We start from the raw sequence: 19,927 nt of genomic DNA, 5'->3' as shown, positions 1-19,927 counted from the left end.
GCAATTCCACGTTAATGTTACGTTAGTCTGTACTTAACTACGTATTTCACTAAAAAATGCAACATTTTAACTCGGTTTTTGGTAGATTTTTACGTGACTAACATAAGGCTACTGTGGAAGTGCCCATTTCGGTTACGACGACATTCGTTTATAACGACACTATTTTTAGGTCCCTTTGATGACGTTATAACCAAGTTCTACTGTATTATCATTCTTACCACACAGAAACTTTCCACTGACAGCAAAACACAAACCAAGCTTCAGAATACCTTATGACAATAAAACGAAGTACCATGAACATTACGAGTCTCAAGCTGTTCACAACACTAATAATCACTAATAATGATACAAAAATAATCAAGCAACTCAGGCTGCATGTGCAACCAACCTTATGACTCTAAAATACACTTACTTTCACAATGAGGTTAATATTAAAATTTATAATGAAAAAATTCAAGTAGTATGAACCTTATCAGTTGCATTAATACCAAAAAACTGAAGTAGTTTGGTAAGCCTCATGAATGTGAAAGAGTCATATTCACACACAGAGACTGACATGAATACGTAAACAACCGAAGTAGAATTGATTCTATGAACTATCGTGCCTATAATAAAAATTTGTAATGTATGTGAGTGAAGCCACATCCTTCCAACTGTGATTCATGCACCACAGTGCTGAATACATGAAAACTACCATTTCATCTTTTCTAGTAGGGTCCGTAAAATATGTTTCTGTTACAAAAATTAAGTGCCATTCACTATAACAGAAATCATTCTAACTTGGTGGATAGACAGTGATATTTCTTATTCATCAATATACATACAACTACTCTTGTTTAAGCTGTGAGATGATAGGAGGCTCAAAGACAAGTCTGACATCTTAAACAAAAAAGACTTCCTGAACATTAATAGAATTTTGGAAAATATTGTCACATTTACTGAGTGACTACAGATGGGTATTGGACTGATAATTTGGATTAACTGACCACTTGAACACACAACTCAGAACTACAAGTAACTATTAACAGTCTCACTGGTTTACACACACTAATGATCACTGTAATGCAGCACACATAAAGTGTTCTGTCTTCACTAGTCGTTTCCTGGTAACGGATCGTAACACTGCCCTCTGCTTACATGATTACCATCTGGTGCATATCCCACAACTGAACTCATTGCTTCAGCTGACTAACTACCAGGCTGGCAGCCATCTCACACCAGCTTCCTAGTCTTTTCTCCACAGACTAATCCGAACTCAGAATCAAGAATCAGAGTTACTTTATGACTGGTTTTTTACTGCCAATCGGTTCATCTCGGCAAGAAGCCCCTCTGAGACTCGTGACCAGTAATTTTATTTTGCAACAGAATGCTTGTGGTTATAGTCCTTATGTAATATCCTCTCTGATGAGAGGATAGAGAATGGGTCTGTCATTTATAGTCGCTGCTGGCCCTCACCAGCACAGTCATTCTCAGGGTCTTGCTTATTTCCTTTGTTTCAGGGTCATAATGATAGACCCAACATTCATCCATTGTGATCAGGCGGTCAAAAAATTCCACCTTTTTGTCTTGACAAAACTGCAAACTTTTTTTTGCCACATCCATCCGTTGCTGTTTTTGAACTGGTGTCGACATTCGTGGCACCCAACGCGCAGTGACCTTTGTCATGTGTAACTTGTCATGGATAAAGTTGAAAAGTGACCCATGGCTAATGCAGACCTCATGAACAATAACTTCGATAATTATGCACCTATCAGATAGGATCAAAGCTTCCACCTGTGCCACAATTCCCAGTTCCTCAGCGAGAAATGGTCTTCCACTTTGGGGTTCATCTTCGAGGTTTGTCTGTCCACAATGAAAGTGCCTCTTCCACCTGACCGCTGTGTCATATGATGGTACACCTTCCTGCTACACAGCGGTCATCTGGTCATGGAACTCCCTGGCAGACTTCCCTTGTAAACGCAGGAACTGTATCACAATGCGAGCCTCCACTTTCTCAACTGATGTCGCCATTTTGTTTCTGCCCCCTCTGATGGCTCCCTCTGTCCACTTGGCACGGGAAAATTGACTATTCCACAAGCTCAGGAAATGGGCCATCTCCTATATAGTACCATATTTTGGAACTATGATTTCCTCATGGAGATAATTAAAACATGACTTCCCATCATATATCCCCCAAGAACAGGGTGGCCTGGTTATACCTCAGGCATTGGGTTCTGTTTTTGTTGCCTCCTGCGACTAACTGTCCTGAACATCTTGGCATGGACCAACACAAAACACTATTCCTCTACTGCTGCGTGCGTGTACGCTACAGGCATTATCTAGCAATGGCCGCTGTCTACAGAGTCACTGCTTAGCAACTGGTCTATACACCACAATACTCTAGTAGAGGGTAATCCTCTAACTTATTCTAGTTAATTCCACATTTAAACTTGACACTGAATACTTGTTCCTCTCACTAGACTAATCTATATAAAAAGAAACACTAAATTCAATCAAGTCTGAAGAAATCCAGTGGATCCTTACACACAACAACCCTATGCTATATGGGACATGTGAAACACAATTATACACCCTATATATCTTGCTAACAGGCCACAACTTATACTGTTACAATTAATACCAATGGATTCAAGTGAAACTGATTTATATTGTATGAATACTATGCCACTGAAGCCCACACCAGTGTAATTGTTATTTTTCTACAATAAACTATTACAGTATGTCAAGACTTAAAACTTGTCACGCTGGGTTCATGAATCACATCACTGTGCATGCAGGTAGGGAAGGGTCAGGTCAAATTACCTGAGATTATAACAACTGGAGGATAACATTAATGATCATCAGATTAATAAACATTCTGCACACGTACAACCCTTCAAATTTCCCCTGGAGCAGAACTTTTAAACATACTTCACAGTGTTCCATGTTTCTGAAGACTGGCCTGGTTTATGTCTGATGGTAATCTGTTAAGTTACTGGAGTTATAGATACATAGAGATAGTTAGCAGATGTCTTGAAAATGTGGCACAGTTCAGCTATTTGGAAATGACTATAACAAATCAAAACCTGATATAGAAGGAAATTAAGAGGACATTGAACTCAGGTAATGCTTGCTACCATTCAGTCCAGAACTTTTTGTCTTCTTGTCTGCTGTCTAAAAACATAAAAATCAGAATATACAGAGCTATAAATTGCCTGTGGTTCTTTATGGGTGTGAGGCTTGGTCTCTGACATTAAGGGAGGCACATAGACCGAGGGTATTTGAGAACAGGGTGTTGAGGAAAATGTTTGGACTGAAGATAGATGAAGTGACAGAAAGTTGGAGAAAACTGCATAATGAGGAGCTTCATAACTTGTACTCTTCTCCAAGTACAATTAGAATGATCAAGTCAAGGATGATGAGATGGGTAGTGTATGTAGCATGCATGGGGGAGGAGAAGAATGCATATAGGATATTGGTGGGAAAGTCAGAAGGAAAAGCACCACTGGGAAGACCAAGATGTAGGTGGGTGGACAATATTAAAATGGATCTTAGAGAGACAGTATGTGATGTAATGGACTGGTTTGATCTGGCTCAGGATAGGGACCAGTGGTGTGTACTTGTGAACATGGTACTGAACCTCTGGGTTCCATAAAATGCTGGGAAGTTCTTGAGTGGCTGCACAATTGGCTGCTTCTCAAGAAGGGCTCAGATCAATGAGCGAGGTAATGCCTGTCAGCGCATGAGGCCTGGGTTCACAACAGTTCTCTTCAGTTGAAGTATCGATTAACTGTGCATTCAAGAGCAGCTTGGTCAGATCAAATATTTCGATCTAGTTAACTGGCACATAAAACCAATACATATTTACATATGATTTTTCATTTCCGAATTTTGTCATACGAAAAAAAACTTGTGTATATTTTTCTGTAATCCCATCTAGGCACTCTTAACAAACCTGGCACATATTCCGAAATTTCTAATGTTCGTAACTGCATTCTTCCGAAATATTAATCTTTGAAAATTCCTCAAAGTCCATGATATTATAATTAATTTGACCGATTCTTACAATTTAACAGTTGATATGGGCAATAACCAATTCCGTTCTGGACCAAAGGAGATATAACTCCACACTCTTGTAACCATTAGAACACACACTGTACACATCACTATATATTTTGTACGGCAGACTATAAAATTAAAAGAACGTCATCAGTCACAATGTGTACTTCTCTGTGCACAACGTGATTCTGTAAGCAATTTAATCAATGGATAGAAAATAATTATCTCATGATGGATACTACTTACTGAGACATGTACGCCTGGAAGGTTAGATCGGAAGAATGCAATCCGTTGCATATCACACCAAAATACACTTCTAAAATAACAAAAAAAAAAAAAACCTAGCCATCATTGTATAAGTTGCACCACACAGTCTACGCATCACTGTAGCATATTTTACATAGTGTCATTAAATATGACTGCTAGAATAACACCGATGACATGTCTTTCACTGTGCACACCACTGTGGGACGTCGTACGCGCGGAGAGAACCACGTAACTGGATAGCGTCGGTAGTACGATAGGGCGCGATAGAGACTGTTTACAGGAGAGTTTGAGCTGTGTTCGGTGTGTTGGTCTCTTGCAGTGAAACGTCGACTGATGAAAACTGATGGTGGCAAGTCAAAGTTACAGTGCAACTGACGGTCGGTCAGTCTGTCCGTCCTGGTGTAGAGCCCCGGCTGGGGTCATGACCAGATCTCTCTTCTTATATAAAAGTTACTGTCCTGTCCCTGTGGGGGCGTCCTCTCTGACGAGAGGTCGGGTCTGTCATTTGTGTCATTTGTCAGTCATAGTCTGTAGTATTAAGTCCACTGTCAGTATATACACTTATTTACAAGGCTATTCTTAGCTATTCCAATGTATAATATACATAATATAGCGTGTATACAGTGTATATATTGTAGCCAATCGCTATACCGACTACGCTACCCCAGCTCCTTTATTGACAACTACCTGAAAATATATAAGGATTTTACGTGCTTTAGTGAGATGCTACAAGAATTGCAAGTATTGCTTTCATCATTATAGCATGTCTGAATACTTACAGTTTGTAGAATGTTACTACATTCGGTCCCGTTTTCGTGGTGTTATACTTTGCTGCATAGTCAATAAAAAGCATACTGTAACGACAAGGTTACACAAATGAATCACTGAAGCGCGTTATGGAATATCTGACATTACGAAACCACCCGTCAAAGCAAGTGTGAGAAGACTGACATGCTCCGTTGCGTGGAAGTTGGGTTTCTCAGTTGTTTTGCCGGTTCCTCAATTTGCGCTGCCCCATTCAGTAACACCTGTTCAACTCGGGCTGATAATTCCCTGAAATTGCGGTTTCCAGTTTTTTTGGTGTGCCCCCACCCTAAGATGTTTATGAGACTGTGCTACAGAGGGCCGAATGACATGGCTTAGGCCTTCTGTTGTATATACATATTTATTTATTTATTTATTTAGTTTTGTTTATGTGAAGAAATAAAAGCAGGCTTACAAGATTACCTAGCTGTCTGTGTGTCTGTACGTGTATTCCCTATTAACTTATGAATGCCTGAATCAATCTTTATGAAACTATCATGGAAACTGATCTGAAATTTCTTTAACTCATGCGTCAAATTTCATGAAACAAGGTATGTATATCATACCGCATTAAACCATCTCAATAGCACAATCCCTAATTCCCTTAGATAAGTAATACCAACATTATAGCATCTGAACTGTTGCCGTAGTAACCGTAAAGTTACTTAAGAACCTGAAACGATCGCCATGGAAGTCGGTAAGTATATCATGCCATCTGAGCCCATTTTAACGGAATACATCATAAACACTTCCCATTAGTAATACCAACACTCCAGACTCTCAGGCTGTCGAGGTACTACACTTAATATTACCTGAGTACTGGAACAGATCTTCATGAAACTTGGTACTTATACCATGCCATCTGAGACCATTTCAACGTTGTACTGCATAAATCACTCTCATCAGTAACACAAACATCGCAGCCTCCCGAACTGTATTGTCGGTACTGACTTCATTATGCATACAACCTAAGTTTTCTTTCCGCTTATCGTGTCGGATACTCAGATAAGTGAGTGGAAAGAAGGCCATTAGTTCTTCACAGAAATTCCTGTTATTCTTGCCTTTTACATGAGGATGGAGACAGTCCAGTTGCCGAAGTGCCGTTTCTAATTACAAAAGAGGACCATGGACAATATCCAAAGACTGAATAATTGTATGAATAAACTATCGCTACAAACTTCAGATCACATTTTTTATTTGTGTTGTGTTCGTATCAAAATGAAACTACGAGTACGTACGAACACAAATTATTTATGTATAAAAATTAGTTTTTAAGCATAATAAATATTAATATACATTTTCAGGGGCAATCTTTCACTGTCTGCAACAAAATCACTTCCATTTGTATTTCCGGAAAACTGTGATGCTTTTGCAATTGTCGTGCTGTAATGTTACGTACGGTTAACGGTTTGGAGGATTTGGTTCGTAAGTTCGCATATATACATACATGTAAGTGGGGAAATACTGTCTTCATATCCATTTCGTAATAAAACCCGACAAATGACATGAAAAAAATTAATGTTGCAGATATCTACAAATTTAGTTACTGTAAGCATCATAAAAACGAATTAACATAGATTTAGTGGGTAAGGTATCACTGCCTTCAATAACGTGACTTCCAGTATCATTCCTTCAGGGATCTCAAGTGTCTGCCGTAATTATATGGCGCACAGAACGAATATTTGTGTGAGATTACCGTTATAATGTGGCGTGTTCTAACAAAGCTGAGATTGCTAACATAACTCCGGCAATGCCAGAACCTTGCTGCCAGTTTATATAAATTACGTATCTGTCACATACAACAATGTATTAACCCATTTTACGTGATTGGTTACCGACAGTTACATTTGTTGTGGTCCCATTGGTCGTCTATTCTGGACAGACCCAATAGAAAACACCGCTTTCAACTGTTCCACTATTGTTGTGTGCGTATATTATTCGGGTGTTTACAGACCGTTGCCTAGATATCGACATGTTCTGTAACTGTGTAAGTTTCACTTTCACACGCCATTCTACACCACTCTCAACTCACTGTGAAGTCAGTTCATGCTGAAGTGAGCAACGAGATAAAATTATTTTTGAAAGTAACTAAAATCATATTCAATTGCGAAATGTTTCGGCCTTACAAGGCCATCTTCAAGCACTAGAATGGACACACGAACGGGGGCCCAACATGGACTCCGCAAAATTAAAATAACTGGGAGCGAACAGAGAACATTCATTCTCAAACAAACACATTTTAGTGCGAAGGACGATACGCAATAGCATGGGGTGCATTGACATGCGGACTGGCGCAGGGCGGCCTGACCAGTTGCCTGCAGATAGTCTTGCAAGGCCGAAACATAATGCAACTGAATGTGATTCTAATGGCATTTTAAAATATAGGAGAGATTGTGAATACTTTGGGTTGTATTAGGGACGGAAACGATTGATATTTCAATGCAACAGGATGCTGGAATATGTTATTATGTAGTTGATTATAAACAAATTGCTTCCTTTGATGAAATTACCAATTGTTTCAGTAGCGCATTGTTTTCAAAATTTGTTACCGGTCTTTCTTCATCATTGAAATGATGGTGAAAGTAAAGTAAAGTGAAGCTATCCCTGTACCAGGCCGTGAAGGCCCATAGGGTTGTGAGACGTTGAAGGTCCCACATTATCTAGACAATCGGCTCAAAGATGGCGGTAAGGTTGTCAGCCTTAAGCGCCGGCCGCGCGTTACTCCCCAGGAAAATTATTTAATTAATTCCTGGTACTCGTTTCTGTTAGAGGCTGAGTGAACCCCAGGGCCATAGTGCGGCTGGAAGGGTTAGATGAATTGAAAAAAATCCAATGGCCTCATCGGGACTTCAACCCGCGACATTCCAGCTTGTAGCATAGTCCCTCAACCAACTATGCTACCGCGTGCCCCATAATATTGATGGCTGGGTAGCATATTTAAGGAAAGCAAATATAGAACCTTTCTGATGATTTAAATCATGCTGTTTACTTCAGCCTAGACGAAAGCAGGAAATTAGACTGGTACATAGCACACCATCTGCATGTAGCTCATAGCAGACTACTGTTAGTTGTAAATGAATCTTACTTTATAGCCGTCCCAACGAGGACTTGGACAAACAGAAGTGCTTCTGCCAGCAAAATATTTCCGATCGCAGTACATGCTCATATATAAATAAAATGTTTTGGGTTTCCTTCACATCAGATTGAATCAAAATGAGCACAAAGCTTATGCTTGTCGTTCAAGGTACCATACGTTGCACATTTCGATGTCAGGAACTTTCGTGGCTAAACAAAGCTGTGAGTAATAACAAAACATTTTGTTTCCGAACCCATTCATTTTTAAATTCGACTCAGTGACGTGTCGACACGCCATGATGTGTAAAACTGTCCGCCATAAAGACGAGAATATTTTCGTGTTATGAACGTGTTTTCATAGAGGTCACAACTGTGTGAACGCTTTACATGAAACCACGGACTAAGAGGCGATTCGACCAATAATTCTGTGCAGCTGCAAGTGATTAACTGATGCAGGAGGATGCTCAGATACGAGTACAATAATACTAATCTCGTTAGTTGTGCGCATGTATATAGTGTTTTCATTCATTTTAAATTACTGTGGCATGACGGGATGGTTTAACAAAAGGCGTCACCCGTTGCTAGGCAGTGGCACAATACGCAAGCTCCTACGTCACAAAACAAGCGAACAGTTGCTAGGCAACGAATACGTACGTAACAATAAGATAACCGCGAGACACAGCATTTTTTAGTCGCTCTAAANTTTGTTTCCGAACCCATTCATTTTTAAATTCGACTCAGTGACGTGTCGACACGCCATGATGTGTAAAACTCTCCGCCATAAAGACGAGAATATTTTCGTGTTATGAACGTGTTTTCATAGAGGTCACAACTGTGTGAACGCTTTACATGAAACCACGGACTAAGAGGCGATTCGACCAATAATTCTGTGCAGCTGCAAGTGATTAACTGATGCAGGAGGATGCTCAGATACGAGTACAATAATACTAATCTCGTTAGTTGTGCGCATGTATATAGTGTTTTCATTCATTTTAAATTACTGTGGCATGACGGGATGGTTTAACAAAAGGCGTCACCCGTTGCTAGGCAGTGGCACAATACGCAAGCTCCTACGTCACAAAACAAGCGAACAGTTGCTAGGCAACGAATACGTACGTAACAATAAGATAACCGCGAGACACAGCATTTTTTAGTCGCTCTAAACCGGACAGACTGTAGCCATCCGGCAATGACGTTAAGCCCGAGACCAGAAAAGTCTCCACTGTTTGAACCGTAACCGAACAACGACTAGGGTAGACTATAACAGACTGAGACAGCGTGTGCTATAGTGATTGATTTTTTATTGCTAGTGGGGTGGGACAAAGTCCCTTGCACTGCGGCCACTTCTGGCCTATTGTACCAGCCCCACATGATAGGTGAGGGTGAGTGTGGAGCAATTGGTGAAATGAAGATTGGCAGAGGAAACCGAAGTCCTCGGAGAAAACCTGCCCCAGCGCCACTTTGTCCACCACATATCGCACTTGACCAGACCCGGGATCGAACCCGGGCCACCGCAGTGGGAAGCCAGCGACTAACCGCTTGAGCTATGGCGCGGCCAGTTTTATTGTAAGCAATTGCTTAATATAATTAATATGCCAAGGAATGACACTTACCATACATTCATCCCTCAAAGACCTTGTATCAGTAGAGATCTTCTCGAAGATTCGCTACATATTGGCTGGCGCTGTACCAACGAAAGTGATTCTCCTCCATGATCCTTGAATATGTGTTCAATTTTCTGTGTCTTCAGCATTTGAAGATCTATCACGGGCATAACCTGTCATCGGTGGCCTCAAACCACGCGGTCACTTAATTGGAGAGCATAAGTTCAGAATAGGCCAAATCCCAGTAAGCAGTTCCAGATATCTGACGTAACAATGCGACATACTTTTTTTCTGTAGTAGGTCTATGTCACGCATACTGTAGGTTAATGTTTGTCAAGTTACTGATCACATGGAGGTCCAGGAGGGGGTCAAAGTAGCCATTTGAAAGTTTCTACTATCCCAACTTTCGTACTTTCCTACCCCACACACCTGCAATTAATATTCCTAAATATTTAAGGTAGGTAAGCCCTGGCTAAAATTGAATGAAGATTTTTTCCATCTTAGATATTTTTATTTAATAATACGAATCCAAAATGTCCATGGCAAAATCATCTAATTTCAACAACACAGAAAAGAACCATCAGCAAGATATAATGATGATGGAGAACAAGGAATTATATTAAAGTGTCCAAATATCACTAACATATTTCTTGTTTTTGCACAATAAAACTATATCAACAGAAATAATGAACATTAATGTATCAATATATATATAATATTTAATAACAAGTCATACTGACCACAATATTACTTCCTTATTGACTTACTGATATGCCAGTAACTTCATCTTCCTCTTTGAATTTCTCTGACTGGCTGCTTCACCAAGCAACATTTTTTTTTTTCGCTTAAATCACCAAAGAACAGAGATTCTTTGGGTAACTCTCATAGTATCATCTAATGTTCATTGCTGGTGAAGTGAACAAGAATAGACCTGAAGCAGTCAAAGGCAACACTGTTCTTAAGGGCAGCTGTGACATACTTTTCCACTGAATACAAGTGAGCCACCTCTGTTATTGTAGTCTCCAGTAGAGTTAGAAAAGTACAACCAGTCTCTACCAGCTTCTCCGAAGGACACGTGAGACAGAGTGCTTTATATCACTGTACCGCTTGAAATATATTAAGATATTTGGAACTGAGGTGTCAGGCATGCCATGTTTTGCAGCACAGTTCACACCTATAGTAGCTGTTTGACATAAATTACTGAGAATACGGCCATGTCACCAGCAAGTACTGCAGTCCTCCTGTACTTGTTCAGCAACAAGGAAATTTTGGGAACATCATCAAGGTTTCCTGGCATTGATTTGTGAAAAGATTGGATGTAGGGGCATCATGTACCATGAGCAAGGTATGCAGGTCATCAAGAAGTGTAGTACCACCTTCCTCGCAGTTAGGATAACATGACACTAGTCTGAAACCAAAACAATTGATGATATTAATCTCCTGAGCATGTTATCGTTTTAGCCGCTGTATGAACGAATGGCACCAAATGTGTTCTCAAGGGAATCCTAACCACAATGTGCATGGCTGTTCACTGAGCTCAAGCAAGTAGCGGGAAGGGAGCATGTCACACTGCATCTACTGTAACCTCTTGGATGCTGCCTCATCACAATCTGAAGATAAGTGGGGCTCTGGATGAAATCCGATCTAAATATCCACTGCACAAATATGAAACATGGCCTTGGATTCCCTCCATCTACTTGCTGCATGCTACATGCTTTCGAAGGAGAATATCATGCATGCGCAGTTTAAGTGTGAGCACATGACCAAAGAGGGTACAGAAGGAAGCTTGAAGCTTATGATTGATCTGAAATACATCTGGATACGACATAAGGATGACAAATCCTGAACAGTTTTAATATTTAAAATTTATCATTATATATGATGAATATATATTTTAGTCATTTTAGTATAAAGACAACAGGGCATGCAATGAAGTAGTTCGACGTACACAGAAAAGCACCTGAAGATGGCACTTTAGTGCTGAAACATGTAGTGCAAGAGAGAAGAGTAAGGTGAATAAATGTATGCACTGTAAGATGGTCAGAATAAATCATGGACATAAATCAGTGCAATAGGACGCTAAAATATAACATTGAAAAGAGCTTGTTAGACCATGTGAAAAAATGGACAGAAAAGGCTAAACAAAATTTCCTCTTCAAAATAACCCCCAAAGACAACGGAAGATGAGAGAAATACGCAGAGATGTACTAGTGTCACAAGATCCTAATATAACGTTGGAATGATTGCCTATGGATGAAAATAGCGAAGGTAACAAGAGACATCAAGAGAAGTTGCATATTTTGAATGATCTGTCTATGTACATAATTTGAGGAGCCCACATTAAATAATACTAGTGTTGGTCCCACCCCAAGTCTCTCTGTGAAGTTGGTGGTATTACTGGCTGTAAGAAATTAACAATGAGGTTGTGGTGGCAGTCTCAAATGGCACTTTGTCTGGCAGCCCTCAGGCTCATTAAAAGTGAGCTGGTAGATAATGATGTTAAATTCTGGATGTCTGCAGTGAACATTAGGGGGCACATAAATAGAAATGATGGATCATCACTGTCCCTCTAGTTAAATATGAGGATAGAGTTCTTTCTCCCAAAGTCTTGCAATTGCGTCACTGATGTAAATCATTACACTACATGAGGGAGATGTTAAATCAGAAGTAAAGTCACATGCGCATCGGATAATGGAGCTCACATGTTGAAGTTAAAAAAAAAGTTTGCGTGAGAAATGCTTTATAAATTGAAATGTATTACCTTAGCCCGAGTGTTCAGTGGTTCTGATTGACTGCCTTTCTTTGTCTTGTCTTCCTTCATCAGAACTTCTTCTATGTTCTTATTGTCAAAATCCGGTTTTATGTGTATCGACAAGTTCTTATGTGCACTTCTACAAGCCTGCAATATTATTATATAAATTCACATTACTGGCAGAATTACATGCAGCAATCCTGTGATCAATTATATCTAACTAATAGATAAGGAACTGATGTATAAAAGCAACAAGAAAGCAGAAACCACTTTAACGAATTTGCATTATTCTAATGCTCTGTCTCTGTACATAATAACAGGGGCTCCATGAACTGGTATTCCTGCTGCTCCCAACAAAAATTCCTGTGATTTTGTGATAAATCTGGTCATATTACTGGCTGTAATACCACCAATATAATATTTTCTTTCACATTTTTTATACATACATACTTATATGCAATAATTAATAACATCATACAGAAGATTTATGGTTCAAATTGGAATCAGTATCGAGATTGTGTTCTTCTAGGTGCACACCATATAAATGGTTACCACCGTTAAATATAGGGTTTGAGACTCTTATGGTAGTATCAATTTGGCTGTCTTCTATGGTAACTGCTTAGTTTCATAGATCAGTTTTGACATTCGAAAATATGAGACTTCAAGTTCTAATGCATCCTGTTCCCTGCTATTTTAAGTATTCATTTACAAAACTCAAGGTACAAAGACTGGCACCCTAAAGGCATTAGAGATTTTTGTGGTTTTGCACTAATTATTCTGTAACAAAATGTGGGGAAGCAAATAATCAAGGAGTATTAGAACAAGAATCACAATTTATCTATGCCTTTCCTTAGAGGAGTGATATCTTTCTGCTGTTTTATGTTTCTAAAATGGTTCCTGAATGTCGGTGACAGTACACTTGCATCATGCACACGGCCTGATGCTAATCTGAATATGATCTGGCCACTTCCCCTGATAAGGGTTATATTCAGAATAAAATACAAACTGCTTTTTAAGTCCAAGATTGGGTACACCTGTTGCAGCAATTTTTGGCAGAGGCACCGTACCCCATAGGTGTTATGGGGACTATTCTCTTTTGTCCAGAATAGTTCTGTCACTGATGAAAATACTAACAAGGTTATTTTCCCAATGTTTCGTTCATAATTCGGAACTCCTGTTTCGTCTATTGTGAGAATTGTGTACTGTGAAATTACTTAAACTCAGAATTGAAGTGGCCAAATGTATGATTCAGAAAAACCATTTGGACTATGGAATTCGAAACCTTTATATATCCATGGACTGAATCCATCCCGTCATGCTGACAGAAAGACACACTAGTGAGTTCATTGCATAAAGAGACAAGAAGGAAACACGTTTGAAGGTATGAGATCCATATGGTGAAACTGCATTAGATCATGATAGATTTAGATGCTGACTTGTATGCTGGAATTGCAAATATTAACACCTCAAGTCAACTGTGTTAAAGATAAGGTTATGTCATAAGGACAATGAGCAATATATCGTATGAAGAAATCAGAGGTTGTATGTAGTTCCCCTGAAGTTAGCGCTAAACCTACTTTATATATTGAAATGTTCCTTACCGCGAAAGTATTTCTCAGTCTCCTTATTTTTTCTCTCTCAATCATGAATAGTTCTAGTTCTTTTTCTTTCCTGGCGAGTTCTTGTCTCATTCTCTCACATTCAAGATCTACTTGTTCTTTTTCCCACACATTCTTATGTTGACTTCCACTTATCTGTAACATAACAGAAATTCATATCATCAAAGTGATAATACTGGAATGTCTGGATGAGGCGACCCTTAGGTTCATTGCCATGAAACTAGAAAATAGTGAAGATAATAACAGACATCAACAGAAGTTGCATATTTTGAAAGTTCTGTTTATGTACATAATTTGAGTATAGCCCGGGTATTTAGAAGTGACAGTCCTCCGGCGCGGAGTAGGAGAAGTATTGGTAGTGGTGGGGAGAGCTCCAGCATGCTGACAAGTGTGGAGGGGAATGCAGTACAGGCGTTCTCAAAAGGAAACAATTTCTTACCTCATTGTGTAGCATAGTGTTGGCGGTTTAATCTCGATGATGTTCACACATCCGATGTTAAGTTTTAAGTGCCGGAGGGCAGACTATTATGCACTATGCACTATACACTATTATACACTTTTCACTGTTATATACATAAAGAATTTATTTACATATTACACAGGTCTAATCTAAAGGGGCAACACCGGCAATGCTCTTCCTTGTACCCGATTTAAAGAGGTAACCTGACATTCTCGGTTTGGGTCGCAACATACCGAACCATATTCAAGTATCCGTCTCACTAGTGATGTATAAGCTAGACGTTTCGTTTTATTATTGCCCTGTTTCAGTATACGCATTATTAAATGAAGAGCCTTCCATACTTTCGTAGTAGTAGTAGTATATAGTTACATGATTTGCACATCTTAGACAGCTGCGTATGATTATTCCTAGGTACTTAAAACTATTTACCTCCATAATTAATTGATTCCCAAAATAATACGTCAGTCGATCTTCGTACAGCCATTCATTCCTTTCCCCGATTCGTCTTAGATAACATGCTCCATTTGTTTGCAAATCACTGATGTTAAACTGATCGGTCTTTTCCGTTGTAAATAGGGACCACTATAGCCCTTTTCCAGTCCCCTGGGATAGACCTGTTGTTCATTTTTATGTCCAGCATCTCGCAGGGTACGGAATCATGGCTTCCACACCCAACTTTAGAATCACCCCCGCAATACCATCTGGCCCGACGGATTTCTGTCTCCCGATTGCTGATAATCGCTTCGTTGTGATATTTATATTGAAGGGATTTCCTGAATCCGCTCAATAGATCTGTGGATCGTTTCGCTCACAACTGAATACAGACACACAATAAGAATTTAAGGAGTTAGCCTTTTCTATTGGATCTGGGTTGGGATTGTCATTATAGCATTTGATCGCCGGGAAATTTTCTCTACTTCATTTGCGCCTTTTAATTTGCTGTGCCCAGCAATTACTCTCGTTTATTATGATCGAACGTAAGAAAGCCTCCTGAACCTTCCTTTTTGCTACCAGTAACTTCTTAGATAAACGTTTCACTCCTCTTGGTAGTGTTCTCCAAATTTTTTCTCTTATTTTACACCTTCACCACCTTTACCTTTAACCGTTTAACTTCTCTGCTATAGTACTCTGGATCCGGATTTTTACTCAGTTATATGAGGCACAAAACGTTCCTTACCCGAGAATCTACGACGTATTGCACCAAAACATTCTAAAAAGGCAATCTTAATGAAGTAGCATTTTTTTCCTCGGAGCTTTAAGAATCAATTATTATTTTGACGCCAAGAATACTGTAGTGAGGAGGTCCTGAGACTAGCCAGATAGATGAATCGAAATTACAAGCACCAATAGGAAATAAAGGCTGTTGAGAATCTGTCAAAAAGGATTGAAAATGAAAACATTATGTGTATAATGTTGCAATGAGAAATGGGAAGTTTTTCTCTCCAATATTTTCTGTGCTAATATTCAAGCTCAAAAATTTAAATTTAAATTGACATTAATACTACCGAATTAAAGCAAATATGTTGCAGTTTTCAGTTCAGAAATACGTTGCGTTCTCCTTCAGTCACTGACACATGCAACGCCAAATAATTACCTTCTCGTCTTCGCGGCCGATTTTCGGTGCCGCCTCTGATGTTATGGCCCTCGTCACATTGGTAGCGTAAGGGGGAACGTGGATGGGATTTTCCACTCTGCCCTCAAGAGTCTGGGTTCTCTTTTCGCTCCGAGACACTGGCTTCAGTGGCTGACTCACAGTAACCTTTGCCGCAGTAACTGTCACTGGGAGCTCCTTCACCGGAGCCTCTGCAACAGAGCAAAGCACCTATTAGTGTTTATATTTCATTGCTCGCTATACTGAAGGGCGCTTCACTCTCTAAGCCCTGCAATTGGGAGATTCATTTTCAAACGAACTTCCAGAATAAAGTAGTGACCGTGGCAGCGCCATTGCTTTTCAATTTGGCTTCAGTTTATGCCAATGTGAAGATCCAGGAACTGAAATGAAACAAGGCACATCAGCTACACAACTATGCTGACAATTTAATGTATTTTGAGGCAACAGAAATACAACAAAGAAGACAAAGAAAGTCTAATTGACACTAGTTAGGAAGTTGGGAAGAAAAAAAAAGCCGAGAAATCTGAGTATATGCGGATACCTCATCACCAACATTCAGGGCAGAATCTTGTTGTAAAGTCAGCCAACATATCCTTTCAAACTGTGGCAAAGTTCAGATATCTGGGAGCAAGAGTAACGGGCGAAACCGGCAAACGCTTGCTAGTATTCAGTCTGGAACATTACGTCTTCTCGTCCGCCCTCAATATTTTATAAATTAGAATAGACGAAAATTTAATATTTCCTGATTTTTAGTATCGTTGTTAAATTTGGCTTCTGCCATTAAAGGAGGTTCAAAACTAACAATCTTTAATAACCGGTTGCTGAGTAGAATATTCGGACGGAAGTGGGATTAAGTAAAAGGAGGCTAGAGAAAAATGTCTAATGAGGAAATGAATGTTTGGGTCAATAATATTTTTAAAACTTGTTTAGTAACTGTAAAAATGGCGACTTCTCAGGAAGTGCTGAGCTCCCTGGAAGTAGGAGTCAGGCTAGGACCTCTAGTGTAGAGAACGCATGAGTGCTGGACGGAAAGATTCGAACCCGTCAGTGCAAAATCTGTGTCATCCCCACTGCGTCGAAACGGGCATACGCAGCCTCCTATAAACAGTCTTATGACGACTCTGTCAGCGGGGGTGAAGCAGAACGGGCGTCTATCTATCAGCCACTTTCTACTAGAGCCGACGTCAAGACACGTGGAGCTATATCTCTACTATCCAATATTTCTTCATGGCACATATAATAATCACATAACCTCAGCATCAAAAGATTTGTATTTTTAATTATTATATTTCTAGATCCGCTTATCTAAAACCGTGTCCGACATTTTACAGAGCAGTATAAATTTTTCCATTCTGATGGAAAACTCGACTTTATTACGTAATTATAGGCGTACATAAAACCGAATGTCTGCAGCCCGTTGTTATGCCCACTGAGCTATCCGGACTTTCCCGCAGCCTAGTTAAATATTAATACATGAACAGAATCATCATGGGCGCTGTCAGAAATTTGCAGAGGCGGAGAAGTCAGCAAAACTTGAGTACTCACTCTAATTAAGTAATTTAGAGTTATCTTTTCTTGGATAATATTAGATAATTCAGAACAGAATAATTATTTCTTAAGAATACTTCCTATAGATTTCCTAATATATGGTATATTAAGCTTTTTATTTGATTTCATTTTTTAAAGATCCATGGGAAATTAGTGCCTTGTTAGCCCCAAGGCCTAAATGACATCCACGAAAACTACTTATGTCACTTGTGTGTAACTCCTTTGCATTCTCTGCATTGTCAATATACATCAGCCACGTCGTTGGACTTTCAATTTGACATATTGGCCGTAACATTATTTCTTTCCCGAAAGAACTGCAGTATTACAAACAAACTCCGTGGCCTGTATTCCGCAAGCGAACTCTTCCGACTGAGCGACCGCCGCTTGTCGGCGAAGTTAGCGCAACGAATCCCCATGGCCGTTAATATCGGGTTCCTAGACCGGAGCCGCCATTTACTTGAAATGGGTCTTCAATTATCCTCACTAGGCTGAGTAGGCCCCGTTCCAGAACCACTACTTCTCAGAAATTCTGCTAGCGCCGGGAATCGAACCCGGAACCTCTGGATCTGTAGCCAGAAACTCTGACCACTAGACCACAGAGGCGCTACTGCAATATTACACCAATATGAAAATCCTCTTCGTGCATTGGTCAAATCATATCTGATTAGCACAGCAGTCATTGATGTGTGTGTACTCGAGAGCCAATGAAGCCCTGGGAGACTGAACAGTTTTGAGTAATGTAATGCAACAGAATTTCTAGTGAAGACGACTAAGCCGTGGCGACTGGCGCGGTGAATATGATGCTGACTGTTTAGAGAAGGCGCCATCTTACCTCGGATCTATTTTACCCGTTCATCCTTGTTGGTCTGATTTCCTTACATTTGTAAAACAAAAGGAGACTTATGAGATAACATTGCAGTCTCTGTCCTCACCCTCCTAACAGTCAGGAATATTGGAGCCAGAGAAGACCGCCCTTTCTACACATCGGCTGGGATAACTTATTCCCGCGGTGTTTTCCGTGCGGTTCGCGACAGAAGAAACATTTAAAATGTAGTGAAAGAAAGGTTGCGAAGAACAGTTCCTGGAAATCGATGTATTTATTGATTTCTCAACAAATGAAATTTACTATTCTAACGTAAGTATTGTTAGCAATATATCATTATCTTAGCAAATTACTTACCTTTCCCTTGACTCTGGGGCATTCGATTAAGGGAAGTGTCCTCCTCATTCCTTGTTGGTAATTTGTCATCCGGAACAGGAACCTGAAAAAAAAAACACATTTTAAATCAGTTATCAGCTACATTTGCACAGTAAGCTACCTGTATATTGAACAGTGTTCATCGTTTGCGTGAAAATGTACAGAACACCGGTATAGGATAACAGAGCGTTTTCAACGGAGTCCTCCTAACAGACTGACGACGAAATATTTCGAACGCCTATACAGCAACTGGCGTCTACTCTAATAGCATACGTATGAGAAGGAGGTGGGGTCTAGGTGTTACCATTGGTCTCAGAAGGTGGAGCGTGATCCTTGTGTTAGCGCCCCGAACAGCTGAAACAGTCTGATAACATCTTTGAATATTAATAATGAATTTTATTAATGGAATATTCGCACAGTAGAAGTCGGATCTCTTTAACCTCCTAAATAGATCTGTGCAAGAACGTCGATGTTTCGCACCCACCATGGTTCCAAGACTTCTTTTTTAATGTAAATATCGTTTTGCTCATGTAAAGTTGTCCCTGCGCTTATCTAATTAAGAACTACTCCGTGAATGCGTATGGGGGAGTCGATGCATAGATCCACATTATCCTGACCTCGGCACTAGTTGGAGATGAGTGGTCAGCTTCACGCTCCTGCCGCGTTACCTCTGGGGAAAGTGCACCCCGGCTACCCATTGGATAAGAGTTTGTGTAGACCCAGAGCCAGCCTGGACAACATGGAGGAAGGAAAATTCTTGCCCCCACTGGCACTCGAAATCCGACACCTACGTATTGGTGTTAATATTGGTTCCTTTACTTCTGTCTTTCCCACCAATATCCTATATGCATTCCTCTTCTCCACATTCGTGCTACATGTCCTATCCATCTCATTGTCCTTGACGTCATCATTCTAATTACACTTGGTGAAAAGTACAAATTATGAAGCTC

At 39.9% G+C, this 19,927-nt stretch overlaps 1 protein-coding gene and 1 long non-coding RNA gene across 2 annotated transcripts in view; both read right to left on the bottom strand.

The window, feature by feature from the left end:
• Positions 1 to 4,544, bottom strand: part of LOC117282922 — a 26,139-nt gene extending 21,595 nt beyond the window's left edge. Inside the window, exon 1 of the long non-coding RNA XR_004513856.1 lies at positions 4,285 to 4,544. This is a non-coding gene — a long non-coding RNA (uncharacterized LOC117282922). The remainder of the gene's footprint in view (positions 1 to 4,284) is intronic.
• Positions 4,545 to 10,935: 6,391 nt separating this feature from the next.
• On the bottom strand, positions 10,936 to 19,026 carry LOC111872017. The gene is made up of 5 exons (XM_033754495.1): positions 18,960 to 19,026; positions 16,214 to 16,422; positions 14,142 to 14,294; positions 12,550 to 12,687; positions 10,936 to 11,196 (listed from the first exon to the last, which is right to left on the bottom strand). The coding sequence occupies exons 1-5, from the start codon at positions 18,979 to 18,981 to the stop codon at positions 11,176 to 11,178; spliced, it is 543 nt and encodes a 180-aa protein (XP_033610386.1). The 5' UTR covers positions 18,982 to 19,026; the 3' UTR covers positions 10,936 to 11,175.
• Positions 19,027 to 19,927: the final 901 nt, after the last annotated feature.

Source organism: Cryptotermes secundus, unplaced genomic scaffold, assembly GCF_002891405.2.
Source record: "Cryptotermes secundus unplaced genomic scaffold, Csec_1.0 scaffold87, whole genome shotgun sequence".
Taxonomy (NCBI): domain Eukaryota; kingdom Metazoa; phylum Arthropoda; class Insecta; order Blattodea; family Kalotermitidae; genus Cryptotermes; species Cryptotermes secundus.
The sequence above is the reverse complement of the archived record's forward strand: the minus strand, read 5'-3'. Positions and strand labels throughout refer to the sequence as shown.

Bases quoted from the DNA above. Each gene is read 5' to 3' on its own strand.
- LOC111872017 (XM_033754495.1), bottom strand. From the start codon at position 18,981: ATGCCCCAGAGTCAAGGGAAAG. The intron at 12,688-14,141 runs GTAAGGAACATT...ATAATATTGCAG, and splicing joins GACTGAGAAATACTTTCGCG to GCTTGTAGAAGTGCACATAA. The intron at 11,197-12,549 runs GTAATACATTTC...TTTTGGTTTCAG, and splicing joins CACTGAACACTCGGGCTAAG to ACTAGTGTCATGTTATCCTA.